At 44.4% G+C, this 19,300-nt stretch overlaps 1 protein-coding gene across 2 annotated transcripts in view; it reads left to right on the forward strand.

The window, feature by feature from the left end:
• Window positions 1-19,300, forward strand: part of pard3ba (par-3 family cell polarity regulator beta a) — a 143,734-nt gene that overhangs the window by 54,145 nt on the left and 70,289 nt on the right. For both annotated transcript variants that reach the window (XM_078243477.1, XM_078243478.1), the window contains exons 11-16: window positions 6,952-7,137; window positions 9,795-9,956; window positions 11,537-11,623; window positions 16,719-16,851; window positions 18,149-18,284; window positions 19,044-19,156. In XM_078243477.1, the coding sequence (XP_078099603.1) occupies window positions 6,952-7,137; window positions 9,795-9,956; window positions 11,537-11,623; window positions 16,719-16,851; window positions 18,149-18,284; window positions 19,044-19,156 (817 nt within the window). The remainder of the gene's footprint in view (window positions 1-6,951; window positions 7,138-9,794; window positions 9,957-11,536; window positions 11,624-16,718; window positions 16,852-18,148; window positions 18,285-19,043; window positions 19,157-19,300) is intronic.

Consider the following 19,300-nt stretch of genomic DNA (forward strand, 5'->3'; position numbering starts at 1 on the left):
ACCACGGAGAAACAGTTTGTCATTAAAAGTAGGCAAAGAGCGCATGCAAACACAAGCACATACAGTACTTGACAACAAGGAAACCCAACAAAGGAAAAATGCAGCTTCACGACTGGGAAAAAAAACATAAAAAGTAAATCCCCACCTTTCCAAAATGTACACCCTACTGCAAAATACAAAACAAGAAAGAATGGTTTCCCTCCCTCTTTCTCCTCCCCTGCAGGTTTTAATTGCTCGACTCCTCGTCTCCTGCTATCAAGTAGTAAATAAAAGTAGTGCATATTTACGTGGCGTGCTAGCAAGGAGCGCCTCGCGACGGTTCGGTCGCACAAAAGATGCAATGATGATGGAGCTTATTAAGTTGATTGTGGTCATTTGCTTCTCCAGTTGTACGAAAACACTGTTGCGTAGGTGTCTGTCTGCGTGTCTGGCAAAGTGTGGACGCTCATGAATATTTATCATTGTTTTAGAGGCTGTGATATCTTGTAAAAAGTGCCTTTGAGCATCCACGTTACTATGATCATATTTGTTAAAATCCGATACAAATCAGCAGTTTTACATGCAGTAGCTGCTGAGATTAACCGGCTGAATTACAATACAAAGTTTTCTTTGACTAAGCTCGCTGTCGCTGCTACAGATAATGAATCTCCAATATCAGCTTATTGCATATATCAAGGTTTAATTTGGTCTTCGACAGGAACGTTTTTTCCGATGGAAGGCATTCACATGATACTATATGTTTGGTTTATTTAAATTTCTAAAACAAAGTATGCGATTAGATATCTAGGAGCATTTATTACACATTGTTATGATATGATCAGGGATTTGGATTTGGAATTCACTTAATTCCCGAATGTACCTGCAGGTGATGCAGATCTAGTGTAGAAGGTACAAACAAGTGTGTTTACATGCATGTATTTAACCATGAAACCCCGTAAACAGGTTACCTGGTTACCCCAGCTCTATTTCAACTGGATAAACCTGATTTCTTGGTCAGGAGTTTTAATATGCATGTGGGCATGGACATAGTCTCGCTTTCCTCTGCAGCGCTGCGGAGGAGGGTCTGGCTAGTCCACACAGCATTCCGGGATGGGAGGAAAACGTGCTCTGGTTGATTGGCATTTCTTCAAACCAATCGCAATCGTCTTGGGCGGTTTTAAGCACCGGGGAAAAGCTGCGGTGCCACTGGAACATGTGTACGTTCAAAAGTTTTTTTAGTTTTAGTCGTGCAACAGAAAACTCAGATTGGACAGATAGTCTAGCTAGCTGTCTGGATTTACTCTGCAGAGATCTGAGGAGCAGTTAACATAGTTAACATAGTCCTCATAAATCCACCTGAGTTTAGAACGCCAACACAAAGGAAGCCCAAGGCAACGGATATCTGGCCTAAATGAGTGCAATTTCCGTCGACAACGGAGCAATCCCGGAAGTGGAACGTCGAGGATATAGATAGACTAGCATGGACATGACAAAGACTTCAGGGAAAGTGTCAGTCACAGCAGTACAGAGCAGTATCCAACTTAATAAATCCAACTGTCCGACCAAACCTGAAACTGGCACCCAAATAAATCAGTCCAAGGAAGTCAGCTTTCACAGCTGAGCAGTAGCCTATTTGTAAAATGCAGACACATTTGCACTGTAAAGAAATCACCTGTGATCCCGCTACTGAGCCTGCTCTCTCTCAGTGCTGTCACCTCTGCCGGCTACAGCATCTTATATCTCTTTACCCTAACAATTATGCCAGTCTTGCGTCTAATCATGGCAGTTTGTAGGGGAGACATGTCATTATTTACCAGTTGCATGCAAACAGGGCTTTTACAGAGACCCACTATGTAACTGGTCACGGCCTGTTGACCATTGAGACACATCTGTGTAAAATCCACTTGTTCTTCTTTCTTCATTAGTTTTTAATTGAAAGAAGCAGAGTAGCTCCACAGGTTATCATAAGATCCCTCACTTAAAGGTTTGAAAGAAAAACCAACTAAACAAACGAATGAGCGAGTCTGTGAGGCTGTGCTGCTGAGGCATACTGGAGCAGTGCACGGCAATATGCTGACTCTTACAATGTACAAATAACATGCCGATGTTTGGCAGGTATAATGTTTACCATGGTCCCCATTTAGTCAGACTGCTGGCATTTGCTGATTAGCACTAAACACAGAGTACAACTGCGGCTGATGGGAATGTCATTAGTTTTGCAGGTATTTGGTCATATAAAAAGACCGCTGAAATTTTGACCTGGAAACGAAACTTTAATCCTAATTCGTCACATACGTTCACATTCGTACAATGTAGTGAAATTCGTTTTATTATTATTATTAGTGCATTTAACCCATCCTAAGTATGATGAGCATGAGTCGACAGCTTCCATAAAGCATCCGGGGAGCAACTTGGAGGTTCGGTGTCTTGCTCAGGGACACTTTGACATGTGGCCGAAAAATAGCCTGGGATCGAACCGTCCAATCTTGTCGTTGGGGGGGCGACCACTCTACCAAGATGATTATGAAAAGTCAGAACCAAATTCATTGCAATTCATCCTAAGGGGGACATGAATGTGTGCACTAAAACTTGGCCAAAATTGGTCTGCATATTTCAGTCGGGACCAAAGTAGTGAGCCAACATTTCCATCCCTTGAGTTCTGTCTCTAGCGTGGCTAAAAATAAGTGATTGGGGAGGGGGGGGGGGGAAGTCTCCACTGAGGCTACATGTGTTGCACTGATATCAGTAGAAATACACTCAATAATGCTAATACTCGTCTGTGGGATGCAGGGAGATTAGAGGTCAGCTCGGCTAAACAGCAGCAACCCTGGAGCTGGTCAGGGGTCAGTGTTTTGCCGAAGGACACTTCAGCAGAACAAACACTTGCTGACACAGCATTTTGAAGCGGGGTCATCTGCTTAAAAGGCTGCTTTTTGTCCTCACTGCACCATCCTGCTGCCAACCTACAAGATTTATATTCTCCACTCCAGCATTCATACAGTCGTTTTCATCTCCCTTGTACAAGCCAAGTAGACTCTTAAAGGAGCTAGCGGAACTGCTGATTGATTGGTTTCAATAGAAGGGTATTGATGTTCCACGAGGAGCGCGGGATTCTGTGAAAGCTCTCGGCAGTGCTGGAAGGGAACACTGGTCTCTTTCAGTCAAAAGAATAACAGTAAAGCCGTGCGAATTAGCCTCTTCATTAGGATACAAAAGGACGCTGGTTTTCTACCCCGTCTCCTGTACTCTCACGCACCCTCCAAGTAATTAAAAAGTGATAACTTCTAATCACAGTTTTGGTCCTGTCAGCATTTCCGTGTCTCTGACGCTCGGCGCTCTCATTATATCACGGGGCCTCGTTTAGTTTCAGGGCGGAGATTAGAGAGAGTTTCTAGGGGGTATTTGGCGGTAGCGCGATACGGTATGTGTGTATTTGTGCGAGTGAAAGTGTGTATGTAGCAGAATTGTGAGTTTGCCAAGGACAGGATGGAGGGGTCACTCTGCACATGGTCGACCCTCAGTTGCCGGCAAGCCTAGGCCATTTCACAGGAAGAAGGGGTCGTCAGGCAGCTTGTCCTCCCTGTCGTCTATCCCTTTCTACCTTTTTTTCCTCTTTCTGTCTTAGAGCTGAAGCTCTTCTTTTACTCTTTTCATTATCCCATCCCCCCTTCTCCAACACACCCAAATTATCCCTCAATCAGTCATTTCACTTTCCTTTCTCTTTGTTGTGAGCTAAAGGTGTAAAGCGAAGGAGCGGCAGACATTAAGGCGATTAATTGGGAGCTCCGTCGTTGCCGCCGAGCGCGGCGAGATCTCATCTTAATTGAATGTCGCTCTCACCGCTAATCCCACCGCTTTGAAACCCCCCATTTAGGAATCCTCAGCGACAAAAGGCTCTGTGTGTAATCGCTGTGTATCACCCCCCCCCTCCCACCCAGGGGTAAGAAAAAAAGCTCCCTTTTGTCTCCTCATTTGGGTGCTGAAGAGGGTGGTCTCTTTCCTGGCTAAAAGCTTGTTAAAGAGCCATTGCTCAGGGCTAATAGTGGAGGAAGGAGGGGCGGGGGGGTCGCAGAGCGGAGCCGAGGGGTCTCAGCCACCCTGGGGAGGCAATCTGCCCCCAAGTGAAAGGGCATTAAAGGGGATATTGGAGTATGTGAAAGTGCATTTGGACCACCACTGAGATCCACTTGGTTGTATAAATAGATTTAAGTGGGATACAATAAATAAACGTGTTTAGTTTATGTGACTTCACATTTTTATAACTTTTTCAATATCTTGGTTTCTTTGCAGAGCCTGCTGTGCTCTGATCTGGCCACCCTCACCCTGTGTGTTATAGCAGCTAGATCACAGAGGTATTTAAAACCTCCCAGGTTGCCTTCTGAGTCTTCTCATGTGTCTCTCCCGCAGGAAGTAGCAGATCGTCTTTGTAATTCCTTTTAAGGTTTTGAGTAGCAGCCCTCTGAAACGCCTTGTTGATAAAAATAAGCCCTGACTGAAAGTCTTGTATTGTACTGAAATAGAAAATAGATTCCAGGACTTTTGACGGACTCGTTTTGCTTGATTTAACTTGTTCTCTTCGTATCAAGGAACTGAATACAATGATTATCAGGAGAGCCAAAGTTCTTCTGTAAAACTTGCACGAGTGTGATGTGGGAACTTGAAACCTGCAGTGCGCACACAGTACACAGAGAATGGACTTTTCAGTGAAGTAGGACACATCTTGTGTCTGATGAAAAGTATTTGCATATTCAGAGATTCTGGATTTTTAAATGAGGGTGAGTACATATCATTTTAAGAATTTGTACCCAGGTAATTGAACTTGTGGGAAAACCCATATCAGGCACACATTATTATTCAATAAGTAGTCTGGAGGGGATCTTTCGATTTTTCTGAATTCAAATTTAATAGGTGTTTTGGGGAAAGTGTGGCAGTAGATGGATGGATGGCAGGAATTAGGGGGAGAGAGATACAGTAGGGATAGAAGGGCCTCCCCATAGGTATTTTATACGTTTATTATTGTATAGTTTATATACACAATTATTTACAATTCAATGATGTGTCCTCAGGTGGAAAATGACAGCATTTGTTGTTCGTTGAAACCTAAAACTATTTTACCTGACCAGCGCCCTCTAGCGGCCCTGTGAATTACCACTTTTGCGTCGTTTCTTTAGGCTTGATGATGACAAAGGCTTCCTTAGTCAAACTTCATTTGAATCATCTTTGTAAAGGTGTTTTGTAAGGTACTGACAAATGATGTCGCCCTGTATGGAGTATCTGTCGGGCCCTAATGAATAGGCACTGAGCTGTCGTCTCTCTTAAATCCAAAGTGAGAGCAGGGACTTGGATCAGTGTGTTACTGTACAGTAGCGTCTCTACCCTGACACAGGCGACCGTCCAGGTTCAGCTCCTGTACCTTTGCTGGCTTGTGAGCTCCGACTCACACTTTGGAACTGAGCATCCCTCCCGGCCTAAAGGCTTTCACACGCTGCTGTTTTAATTAAGCACCTAGACGAAGCAGCACAGAGTAGTGCTGACAGAAGGGAGACCGCATTTGAGGGCTGGAGGATCACAGTGAGGTTGAGAGCGAGCTCCTACAGTCATGAATTTCACAAAATGATACCGGGGGACATATTTGACTCTCACATCCTTGAACATTGCGCCGGGATGACGGTGGAAACGTGAACATGGATTTCTGATTCAGTAGCAGGTGAGGTGCCTGATGTAAGGCTCCCGCAATCCTCATGTGGGTAGTCAGATCTTTAAAGCTGTGACAGCTGGTACGGCTGTTGTAATGTATATGCATATTCCTACAAGATTCACTTATTTTTTCTTCATTTTCTTGCTTTCTAGTTTTTGAGTGTCTGTTGTCTTTATTTTAGTTCCTGAACTGAATGAACCTCTGAGCTATTTACAATCACAACCAGAGTAAGAAGAGCAGGAAAAAAAAAAAAGTGTGATCACATGCACGCACACACATCTCTTAACCTTCCATCCGCTTGGGAGTAAAGTGGTGCTGAGGCCCTCTTTTCCCCGGGTGGCTGAACCTGGCATTTCTTTCCTGCTCTCCTTTTTGCCATCCCCTAATGACAGACATTTCCCTTTTTCCCCTTAGTTGCCTTTTGTCTCTCTCCCCCATCTTGTCTTCTGTTGCCGCCGACACAGGCACTTTCTTACCATTAAATAGCAGTGGGTGAGTGGGGCGGGTGGGTGAAAGATGTAGAGAGAGACCTGTAGAAAGTAGAGATGGAACAAAGTAGGGAGGTTGAAGAGAAATTGAGAGGAGAGGCGCAGAAGGGAGAGATGTACAGTAAGATTGAGAGATTAGGATGAAATGTAAAGAGTGAGGAGGGGGAGTGTGAATGAGAAAAGCGGGTATACCTCAGGGATGGGTTATTACTTTTAAATGCTCCTCTGCGCCTCCATCCTCGGCCCTCCGCTTCTTTCCTCCCCCGTCCTCCCCCACAGTGCTCCAGGAGGAGGTATGAAAAGGTTATTATGTTTCCTTTAGAAATCGCTCGCTCTCCGTCTGCGCCTTTCATCTCCAAAAGGAATAACCTCTCTACAGTAGCTTTCTTCTTATTCTCACTACTACCTTCATCTCTCTTTCCAGAACACACCTGCTCCTCTCGTCCTCTTTTCCTTTCTTTTCCTTTTTTCCCTCCCCGCAGCCCTCTTCCATCTGACTCTTTAATCGGTTTCTCTTCCCTTTTCTCTTTCACTCCGTTTTCTGTCTGCTTTTTGGTGTTGAGTATAATCAGCTTGGTGTAGGAGCGTGCGTTATCAGCCTGTGCATGAGATGTGGTGCTCCTACCTCAATTGCGAGTGATCATACACAGCACTCAATATGTAAAGTCGGTATTAGGTGTATGAACAGGCTCTTTCCTGTCTAGAACAGCAGCTTTTTACATAGCACTTCAAGGGAAATCTGAACTTGGGTAAAAGTCTTCATGTTTTCTTTTTTCTGTCTTTCAGAAAGGTGAAGAGGTCGGCAGTCTGGTGTTGGAGGACGGCAGGGAGCAGCTGATGTACGAGATCCCCCTCAATGAATCGGGTTCGGCCGGCCTGGGGGTCAGCCTCAAGGGCAACAAGTCCAGAGAGACCGGAGAGGACCTGGGCATCTTCATCAAGTCCATCATCCATGGAGGGGCCGCTTACAAGGTAGAGAGGATCCTCATATGGTGTCTGCACCGGGTGCCACAGGGCCTTTAGCAGCCGTTTTTTGGAGGCCTCTGACAACAAAGTAAAGCAAAATATGTCACAAACCCAACCTGTTTAAAAGACTACTACATAAACATCTATCATATTAAATACATCAAACAGTTTGAGTGCTACACTGCTTTCTGTATTCAGAATACTTTATCTCTTCAGGAGTTCTTTGAGTTATAGTTTTATCCAGAACCACCAAGAAGCATTCTTTGTGTGGGAAGCTTCGCAGGATCTTTTTTTTTATTTGTCCACACTGTTTCCCCTTCTTTATGATGTCCTCTGTTGTTTTCTCTCCTCTCATCTTAACTTTGCGCTTCTCGCCTCGTCATCTCATTTCCTGTCTTTCTCCAAGGCCCGCCGTCCCTGGACCTTTGACTCCCATTGACCCCAAGTCGCGGCCTCGTAACCCCAGCGCTGCGGCCGTCTTATCTTTATTACTCAGTACTCACTTCAAGTTGCAAGGGAACATCCCGTTTCAGCACTTTGGAGATTCCTCCACTTGACTTCAATATCTGGTCCCTCTCACATGTCACAACTCCTCATGCCCCTCGTTGCTGCTGCCAGATCTGCATTGCACGTCGAGGAGGCACAGACACGAGTGTGGCGTTGTAGATAAACGGCTGGTCTGGGATCAGGGCTGCTAGACAGCGGCTCCCCGAAGTGCCTTCAGAAGTAGTTTTCCGACAGCTGCCGATGCGGATAGCGCTCTGACAGAATGGCCTAGTAAGATCTCCGGCTGGCTGCGAAACAGGTTTCTGGGACAAGATACCACATAAGAGGAAGAAAGACATGCAGGAAGAGAGACGGCCAGTAGCGAGGGAGGGAGGAAACCCATTGAAAGAAGACAGCGGGTGTACGAGGATGAGAGAAGGGAGGGTATGTAAGAGGGAAGAAATGAGCGGTATCAAACAATAGAGAGATGGAAAGAGGCGGAATAAGAGGAGAAAGAGAAAATTGAAAAGTGGAGACACTCAGCAGGAACACAATACATGTGTTTGTGTGTGTGTGTGTGTGTGTGTGTCTCTCTCTCTCCTCCTCGATGTTGATGCATGCTAATGAAAAGCAGCTAAGGGGCCTGATGAGACTTTGCGGTGCCAGGCCGGTACAGAGGAGGGAACCCGGGTGTCCCCTGAGTCACACACCAACACACACAGACACAATCGCACAGCAGGCAAAAAAGGGAGGAGATGAGGAAGAGTCATGGAGAGATCTAACCTATTTCCATTAAAGAGTTTTGGCTGCTGTCGCGGCCCGGGGCCTCAATTATATCAGAAAAATGTTCTTTGACTTTACTCCTGATCCTGTCATGCGATCGTATCAAAGAGTGTGCTAAAGAAAACAAATTAAAATTACATGTAGCGTGCTGCCGCTGCTTACTTGGAGAGTGGAGATATTAATAGGGAATATCACAGACACCCGCTGATTTTGGCACAAACATACATTTTTGATGACTTTCTTGGATTTGATGCAGACATGTGTGTGTGTGTGTGTGTGTGTGTGTGTGTGTGTGTGTGTGTGTGTGTGTGTGTGTGTGTGTGTGTGTGTGTGTGTGTGTGTGTGTGTGTGTGTGTGTGTGTGTGTGTGTGGTGCCATTCCAGTCTGCGTGTAAGGTCAGATGGTGCCTTGTTAATGAGATGGGGTCAAAGGCCAGTGCTGACCATAATGGACCAATCATGACCACACACACACACACACACACACACACACACACACACACACACACACACACACACACACTCACTCACTCACTCACTCACTCACTCACTCACTCACTCACTCACTCACTCACTCACTCACTCACTCACTCACTCACTCACTCACTCACTCACTCACTCACTCACTCACTCAAATAGTCTTCAGTGTCCTCATCTTTATTCTTCTTTTTTTTAAATGTAGCCTTCTGCATTGCTTTTCACATTTGACACCCCCTCCCCCCTCGCTCTCTCTCTCTCTCTCTCTCTCTCTCTCTCTCTCTCTCTCTCTCTCTCTCTCCCCCACTCTTCCCCTCTCCCTCCAGGGCACTATTCCGTGTTGCCTCTCTATGAGGCTGCTATTTAAAACACTTAGAAGTGATTTAGTGCCCACAGAGGCTATTCCATTAGCTGCTCTATGTATTTATCATGGCGCTCCCGCTCTCAGTAGATTGCTAACTCTACAATTTTCTTGCCTTCCCCCTATCTTCCATTTTCTCCTCCACTTTCTCTCGCTCTCTCTCTCGCTCTCTCTCTCTCTCTCTCTCTCTCTCTCTCTCTCTCTCTCTCTCTCTCTTTATCTCTCACACACACACACACACACACACACACACACACACACACATTTCACACCTCTCCCAATTTCTCTTCTCACTTAGAACTTTATTAGTGACCAGCCCTGTGTGTCTTATTTCATGAAGGTTTGCGCTCTGTACTTTTCTCTTTCCCCCACCCACCCCTGCTAGCATTTTAATAAGACGTTCTTCAAAATGCCTGCATTTCCTGTGCGACTTGTTCAGATAAAATGAAATCTCTCTCCGTTTAATACTCCTCCCATTACCACCAACTGTATGTTTTACTGCTAATTCCCCTCGTGCTAATTAGGTTAGTGCTGATAACTTCACGGTCTCCCAACAGGACGGTCGCTTGAACGTAAATGACCAGATGATAGCGGTAAACGGCGAGTCGCTGCTCGGACGCTCCAACCACGCTGCCATGGAGACGCTGAGACGCTCCATGTCGTACGAGGGAAACGCCAGGGGCACCATCCAGCTCGTCGTGCTCCGAGCACCCCGACAGGTACAGTGGTAGCCCACTCGAAACATTTCTGGAACATCATGGACTTTTGAGAGGTGTATTCTACGCAGGCAAAGTTTTCTGAATGTAAAATGAGTATCATTTTACAACATGTTTCACATTTTGTTAGATTTCAACCTAGCTGGATTGAAAATCAGACTCTTCATATTTGGAACAACAACATTGACAGCAGATACTGACATTTTGAGGTCATGAACGTGCTCAAGCTTGATTTTTGGAAAGGCAGGTGTCTTACAGTTCTGCAGAATTCAATTAAGAGGGGGAAAAAAAGTATCTTGTTAATATTATAATATCATGTTAACACGTAATATTTACAGTGTAGCATAGTGTCGTACTTGAATGAATTGAAAATGTTTTTTTTTCCACTTCACTTCCTTCCTTGGGAAGTTTTGGTGGATGTGGGGCAACATGTTAGAATTTTTAGAGTTTGGTTGGATAGATTTGGTGAAACATGAAACATTTAGGGGATGCTTATGCATTATGAAATGCTCTGCTCAGCCTGATACGTTCAAAGATTAGTCATACAGTAAGTAGCTACCAGAGTTTTGACAGCAGAATCAATGACACGTATCAGCCACATTTGGATCTCTTCCCTGCCCTGTTATGATCATTTGAGGCCCACTGTAAAGATGCTCTGCTGTACATACTGGAAGCAGCTGACCTACATGCGTGTCAGCAATATGAAAGCGACATCAGCCCAGTTCTTGCAGTAAGGATTAGAAATTCTGTTTCTGTTTCTCAGCGTAAACAGCGAGACGTGATGAATACATGGGGCGACCTCTTGCTCGCCCGGTTGTATGTGCACCCCATGTAGGCTGAGTCCTTGGCAGCGGCCCGGATTTGAATCCGACCCGCGGCCCTTTGCTGCATGTCATCCCCTCTCTCTCCCTCCTTTCCTGTCTATCTGCAGTATCTAATAAAAATGCAAATGCATAATACAAGAATGAAAACATCCAAATAAAGACTGCCTTTTTGAAAAGTCCTACAGGTGGAACACGCAGCATTTTATTTCGCCGCCCATGTTATCCAATCTGTCTGGCCACACCGGGCGCGTAGCGTCCGCGTCGGCCCGCACGCTGCAGCGATAGTTTCGGCGTCGCCTCTGTTTCTTGCACGATACGCGAGCGTATGTGTCAAGCCACGCAGGTAATCACATACAGGAAGACCACAGTGCAGTCGGACACTTTACCAGAGCAAACACATTTCAAAATAAAACGGCCCGGTTTATGGTGATTTTGGCTGTTTTGACTTCTCACAGTGAGACACGCGATCAGGCACACGGAGAGAGATACACACACACACACACACACACAGCCACATATAGGCTACAATTACCACAGTTTTCCCCACTCATCCTGTTTCTTTCGAGAGAGAGAGAGAGAGAGACGTGACCGGCACGTAGAAATACGAGTCCGGTATGAATGGCCACGCGCGTGATTAGGCACGTATCTACGCTACGCGACACTTACGCGTGCGATGTGTTCCAGCTGTTAGTCACTGTCCACACTAGTTATTATCTAAGTTTTTTTCTCCAACTTGTTTTACTTCTTTTTTTTCTACAGATGAGCAGTGCCAACCCCGCACCAAACACAGCTACAAATGGGTCCTCCACCCATCAACTGAACAGCCATAAAGGCTCCAGCAATCAGGTACGAGTGAGTGACGCCTGCCACCAGCAGCAGCCTCCTCCACCCCACCGCTCCTCCTCCCTCCTCCCCACGCTGAGGAGGCGGGCGTCAGAACCGCTGCCTCACAGCCACAGGCAGCGTTACACACAGAGGCCAGGGGAGACGCACACCAGACACACCTATGGTCATAGTCAAAGGGCGAGTCGTAGTGGTTACACATTTGGCCTCACACAACGAGATATTGAGCACAGTGACGATGATGGGGGGTACGCGCAAAAAGATGTGTACAGACCAGCTACGCGGAACGAGTTTGGGTTTGTCTCTCACAGCCAGACACTGAGCTGCTTCAACAGACCCACGGAGGGAAACCTAAACGTGGAAAGCTACGACCATGGATACACACATGGCCACGCGCGTGGCCGAACGCTTGCAGACACGCAGGGCCACACCTCGCCCGATAACACGCGCGTTCACACGTACGTTGACGCTCAGGGCAACACACACGTCCGCCGTTCCAGGCACGCGCGCAGCCGCACCCTGGACGCCGTCCACACCTCTCAGAGTAACAGTTACACGGAGAACATCAGGGCGATGGCCGGGCAGATGTACGGGGACCCACCCACACACAGCAGGATACCCACCCGCAGTCCCAACAGAAACACACACACATCTGCAGACAGATACCTAGACGCACACACGCATAACTACGCACACAACCGGGCTCTCACCAGACACTAACACCTCCAGCTCTCTGGAGGACTCTGACACACTGTGTGTGTGTGTGTGTGTGTGTGTGTGTGTGTGTGTGTGTGTGTGCGCACACAGTATATGCAGGCTACTTTGCCAAATTTGCAATTATAATCATGATCTGAATTAAAATATGTGAAAAAACATTGCACTTAATAGCTTGAAAATCTCTGTAAAGTTATGAATAGTTCCTATGATGTTATATTTTCAAGGATATGAAGAAAAGAAATGCTACATTGTCCTCTTTTGCAGGACTCCTCTTTTTGTCTAAATACAGTGCATTTTTAGTGATCGATGGTGTGGAAGCATATTAATCTGGCTGAAAGCTTCTCACTTCTCGCCAACACCACTAACTGTCACAGCATTAACTTTTAGCTCTCTTTTTAAAATATTACCCATAAACTCAATGCAATACTAAACTCTTCACTCTGTACAGCCTCCTTTCTGTCACATCAGTCTTAACTCACTTAAATTAGCGGTTCTTTTTTCACATTTTCTCTTCAATCCACTGGGTTGACTACAGACTGTTAATTTGCTCTTTCCTGTTTTGTCTATTTGTATAGAGTTTATGTTAACTTTTCTTTTTTTAAAGGAATGTACTGCTTTTCTGTCTCACCCGCCTGTTTCTCCTCTGTTAAATAAAGCTAATCTGAAGCCTCCTGCATGCCTGTCTGTTTCTCTGTTGGGTCTTCACTGGCTGCTTGCTCCTTTGCACCTCTCCCTGTTTATTAAATGACATTTGGGTCCCTGTTCTCTCTGTTTTGGCCGCAGTCTTTTTTTTTTTTTCTTCTTCTTCTTTTCAGCTTTTTCTTTATCCTTCGTTACTCACTCCACGCAGAAACCAGCACACGTTTAGATAAAAGTTGAACAACTGAAAATTCATTTTTTGAACCTACCACAACCACACCAAAAATGTAGAGAATCACAGCAAGAGTCGCACCTTCACAGCCATGGAGTATATGGAACATATTCCAGGAATACCTAATGAAAAGTGACATAAGAGTAGACTCAGTATTCATGCATGCTCCATGTAGCTGTGAACACACTCCCTTTCAGATGTGATAACTGTGTTAAAAATCCAACTGCATGGAATGTGTTAACCTTTGCTTATTTTTACCTCTTTCTCTTTTGTGTGTTGAAGTGCTGTTGTAAAAAAGAACAAAAAAAACCCCAACAACAAACAGGTCGTCTGAATGTGTCCCAAAAGAAATGTCCTCACTTTGGCAGTTTCTTTATTCCCTGATGGGAAACGTGTGAGCAACATTAGAATCAATCGCAACGTCACACAAGAAGTTGTGTTCAAGTAATGCTTAAAAAGCAGCGCCAATGGACGGACTGATGAAGACATCAAGCATGACGGACGGTGAAAAATAGCTGTTTTTTAGTTAAGTCTGTCTATTGAGCTCCACGTTGAACCATGACTGATTATTTCAGACGCTTATAAAGATGTTTCACGGCCGTTAAAGCAGATGCTTAGCGATAATAGTGTGCAAGAGAGGGAGTAATAACGAGAGGGTTAGTGGGTGGACTGACATTGACCTGCCCATTGTGGCGTTTCCTTCTCACGAAAACACTGTGTGTGCCTGTGTCTGTGTCTGTGTGTGTGTGTGTGTGTTTTTCAGTTATCCAAGCCTGCAGATAAATGCTATCAAACCCAGTGCAAAGTTCAGTATATATCTGCATAGTCTCATCCCGAATCAGCCAGGGGCAGCGTGATAAAACAAACGCTCCCTAAAGCAACGCTCCCTGAGCCCCTAAGCTCTCGCTGTCTCTGTCTAGATCTTTCTTTCCATTCGGGATCTGTGTGATATGACCTTTAATCCTAATCAGAATACAATTGCCTCATTTACCTTTTTAGAAAAAACTATTTTTGTTTTAAATACATCAATGCCGTTTATTTCTTCTCTCGTCTTAGTGTTTCTCAACTATGTGGGAGTCTGACAGCGTATTGACATTGGCGTAAGAGATCCAGTTAGCATGCTGATGTTAGCATCGAGCTTAAAGTAGTTAGTTTAGAAAAGTGTAATGATATTGGCATAATTGCTGCTCCCATGCATGTTCTGCTGTATGATTAGCAGTTGGCGCATTTGAATATTGCTTGGTATATGAGCTCAACATCTGGCCACCATTAGCTCACACTAAAGACTATGAGCAGCTTGCTGTATACCAACCAATTCTTGAAAGAATAATTCCTTTTTCCTGAGAGATTTGATTTCCTTTTCGCAGGCAAGAAGCGTTTAAAACATTTTCATAGACTTCTCTGGAAAATGTGATGATAACAGCTTGCCTCTTTTTGTCTTTCGCACTGATGGTCATACTGGAAGATTTCTGACTGCCACAGTAACGTCCCTCATGACGCGAAACCGAAACTATTACTCTTATCACTGTCAGTCATTTATTTGCATAGCACCTTTCATTCAGGTGAGTGTAGTTCAAAGTACCTAAAAGGTAACTGACAAACTAAAATATGAATAATATTAGAAATAGACATTAAAATGAAAGAGAAAGAGAGAAAAAACAACACCATTTCCTGTGTTTGATCCCTTTCTTTTGCCGTTTTGCTCTCCGTCCCGTGTCGAGTGATATGTGGGTGGGGTGGGTGACACAGTAGGATGAGGCAAGGCTAAGCCTCTCAGGAACCTATTGTATACAGCTGTAGGGACCCCCCTTTACTTATTGTTGTGGGATTAAAATATCTGACGGCCTGTCTGCCAGGCAGCTTTAAAAGCCTCAGGCAAGTCGTCCGTTTGTGGAGGCGAATGGATGAATGGCTGGATATGGGGCTATGATGTGCTTTAAGTGTCACTGGCACATGCAGAAGAGCTGTCAGAACTGTGTGTGCAAATGCATACGACACACACATATATGTGCACAAAGTGACTGACAGCTATGATGTAGCGACATATTAACATGTATGGTAGATACTAATGATACCCCAGGGACTCCACGACACTGTGCATACACCCCACCCAGTGCTTTGATATGATGAAGATATCGGAACCCCTTTCATTATTCCAACGATTATATATTGTCACGCTTAAATAAGTGTATAGGCGTGTGTGTGTGTGTGTGTGTGTGTGTGTGTGACAGCGGTAACTTCCATCTCTTTGACCAGAAAAGGCTTCTTTCATCCTCCACCAGCACCGATTCCCACCAGTACTTCAAGTCCCTATCTCCATCAGTAGGGTGGGGGGTCCTTTGTAGTGCTGGGCTGTTCGATAACGTGCCTGTCACTGCTCTCAGGATTGTCACAATTACTGTGTTTCCAATTGTGCACGTGAAGAGAGTCGCCATTTATTTTGGAGTAACACAACGTTGAAGCCAGTTTTCAAAAGGACTGCCAAAGGCGATCTATATATATATATATATATATATATATATATATATATAATATGCTTTTCTTTGTAAGATTTTTTTATTCTTCTAATCCAAATCCACAGTCAACTTCCTCTATGTCGAATAGGAAAAGTAAAAAAAGAAAAAAACTTGGCTGCCAAATGTTGAGTGATGCGTTGATATGCTCATATTCTTACATTATTCTCAGACACAAAATGTGCACAGAGCACTTCCTCTTGCCAGTCCAAATAACAAAATAATATTCTGGCACATGGCTGTATGTATAATGTCTGACTTGGGAGAGCATTCGCCTGCTAAATGTCTTGCTGCCATTAAGCAAAGGGAACAGGGTTTTTTTTTTTTTGTCCTAATGGATGACAAATTTCTTCGTCAATTATGATCAACTTGACTACTTTGTTTTGCTCGTCACCCGTGCTACCTGTCTATTCAAAACCCTCCGAGGATTGTTCTAAATCTGCTCATGTGTCCTCAAAGCTTTTTTTCCCACATCACCGTCTGAGATGGATCATAATTGATTGGTAGCAAGATGTGACTATTACAAAATATAAAATCCTCTTTTTTTTTTTTTTTCGCAGAGTAGGTGTATGTTGGACCAAACTGCAATTGTCTCTATCCCCAAGAACAGTCAAGATTTGTTTTTTCCTTTGCTTTCATCAGAAGTGAATCTACCTGTAATATTAATGCAGAATAGATCCAGGATAAATAATGACACTGCTTTAGATTCGACCGTTTTTGTAAGCATTGTTGGATTTGTAGCTGATATTTTTGTTTTATTCTGTATATACCAGCAGTGGACCACAATGGCTGACATGCGATAAACAAAAGGAATAAAAAAGACATTAGTCCTATCCTTCTGGGTAATAAGAGACGTGACTTTAATCTTCTGATGTGTGAGGCAACATCATAAATTTTTCATGAGTGACAACATGGCTTGGATTTGGCACATATTTTTGCATATGAGCCCTTAATAACCATTCTCATCATCTCTCTTCATCTCTTTCTTTGTTGACAGGAGCCACGGGGCCACAGTGCATACCAGAGGCCCTCAGGGCCCTCGAGACCCCCGAACACAGAGCCCACTATGAATGGCGCAGGTCACGCTCCAAAGACGACCAACAACTATGCGTACGGCAACTCTGGAAGTGGTGAGCACGCAGCCACACACTCGAAAAATCACCCTGTGCACAATATTTGTCCATTTGAACTGTCAGATAGTCAACATTAGGCTGTGAGTGTTTGTGTACTCCCGTTATCTGCGACTGAGTGTGTACACACAGTATGTTTGTCAGCCTGTGTGTGTGTGTGTGTGTGTGTGTGTGTGTGTGTGTGTGTGTGTGCGCGCGCGCGCGCGCTTACAGTATACATGCGTGTTTGCCATAGCTGCACAGCATGACACCCAGCCAAGACTCCTGGTATTGTTGCCTGTTGCAGCCACCCTGAGCATCTTCTAGCAATGCATTACAGAATTGTCATATATATTTCCCAGCTCTGTCCTTATGTCTCTTTCCACTCTCGCCCCTGCATATTTATAGCAGGAGAAAGTCATTAACTATGTTTTTCCGAACGCGACGCTTGCTTTTCATGTGCAAACGATCTGACCTTGGAATCATTACGCTGATGAAACGGCTTCTAAGTGGGCCAGATTTGCATACAGGGTATTGTGCTGTTGTGTTAAAAAAAAAGGAGACTAAGAAACTGTTTTATATTCATTCTGTATCTCTCTTCCTTCGTCTCCGTCACCCCCTGGGATGCAGAGAGCTGGAGATGCTTTTCTCTGTCAGCTCTCCATCAGACTGGAGCGGCAGTTCAGTTACAGTCATTTTGTACAGATGTAGGAAGAGTTGCGAGGAAGTTAGAAAGGGGCTTTGTGTGGAAGTGATTATTCTGTGTGTGTTTGTGTTTTATTTAAATGTGCATTGTGTATGGTATGTTTATTTATGTGAGTATGTGTGTTTTTGTGATCTACAGTATATGCTTATGCTTTCTAGATGTCTGACCTTAAGATCTGTATTGAGAGTATTCATCCTCAAATGAAAGACACACTGATTTTCATTGTCTTATGTCTGTGTATGAGCCATGTTGTATTGTTGACAGTTGTTGGTATTTTATTCTCATTGCAAAGGTATTGTTGTCCACATCCTGCTCCGTTGAAGGCAAACTTACAGTCTGTATTTGAATATCCTTCCCTGTGCTGATTAATATAGACACTAAACAATACTCAGAAACACTCCGAATGTATTGAGCCCGTATTGCCTTCAGCACTGACATTAGAGTGAATCCAGTTCAGTTAAAAGCTTAAAGAAAATCACCCCAAAAGCTACTGAAAATCTGTTAAAATCAACAAAAGAATTGAACACCTTTTCTGTATTCTTTGGAAAACAAAATCAGTGTAGTCTTTTTTTTTTTTTTTTAAACCTGTTGGCTTGTTATGTTTCTCCTCAGCTCCGTATCCCGCTGCGGCCGCCAATGGCAGCTACGGTCACTACGGCAATGACGATGAGGAGTTTGAGGAAGGCTTCCCCCCGCCACCTTCCCCTGGCACTGTGGAAAAAATCAATAGAGCCTTACCACGCCACAGGTACCCCACACATAGCACACACACACGCACATACACACACACACACACACACACACACACACACACACACACACACACACACACACACACACACAATCTCCAGTACACTGCACCATCAGCACTCTTATTAAACTACACAAAGGGTAGAGTTATTATATTGTAATGCCACTCTTAATATAGTGCGCTGTTATGAGATAAAGAAGAGCCATTACACTAAATATTACGAGGCTCATATGCATTATTTAGATTATACAGTCTAATTGCAATAGCCTATTTGCATTATGCATAAGTAATTATATCATAATGGAGTCAATTCTGTAGGAGTTTGAAGGCGTAGAAAGAGCTATGATACTTCTGCTAGAATCCTGCTGCTGTACAGGCTACTGCCGCACTGACTGCAGCACACACCATAAAAGTAACAACAACCGTCTTCTGAATGAGTATGTTTGGAAATCTGTGTGTGTGCAGTATCTCATGTAGTCAGAATCTGAATCTGGCATCAATATACTCATTTCCCTGAAAGTTTAATAGAGACAGTACATGCTATTGTTTTACTGAATCATGCCATCTGGAGTGGAGGAAATTGAATGATCTGTTTGTTGTCTGTTGTGTGTGGATTTTAAATTTCATTTACTCCTTCTTGTTTGGTTGATGTAACCAACAAGTCCCTATAAGACCTTAGCACCGGGGCTGCGCCGGTTCAAGAGTGACTATTGATCAATTGATTGATTGACAGTAAATGTGACTGTTGTTTTGCAGTGAGGTTCAGATGCGGTCCAGAAGCGGCCCAGGAGCCGTCCCGGCAGCTTTCTATGCAGCCAACGACGAGGACAACAGACCTCGCAACAGAGCGTCCAAGAGCATGGACATGGGTGAGTCCTCACACACTCAAACCCCCTCATCAATGAAAGAAGCTGCTGCTTTAGTTCTCACCAGATTGAATGCATTCTCTGGGGCAAAACGTACAAACCATATTGTTGTCTCAACCCTCACAAACCAGCCAACCAACATAAGAG

The sequence above is a fragment of the Sander vitreus genome, chromosome 24 (assembly GCF_031162955.1).
Source record: "Sander vitreus isolate 19-12246 chromosome 24, sanVit1, whole genome shotgun sequence".
Lineage (NCBI taxonomy): Eukaryota > Metazoa > Chordata > Actinopteri > Perciformes > Percidae > Sander > Sander vitreus.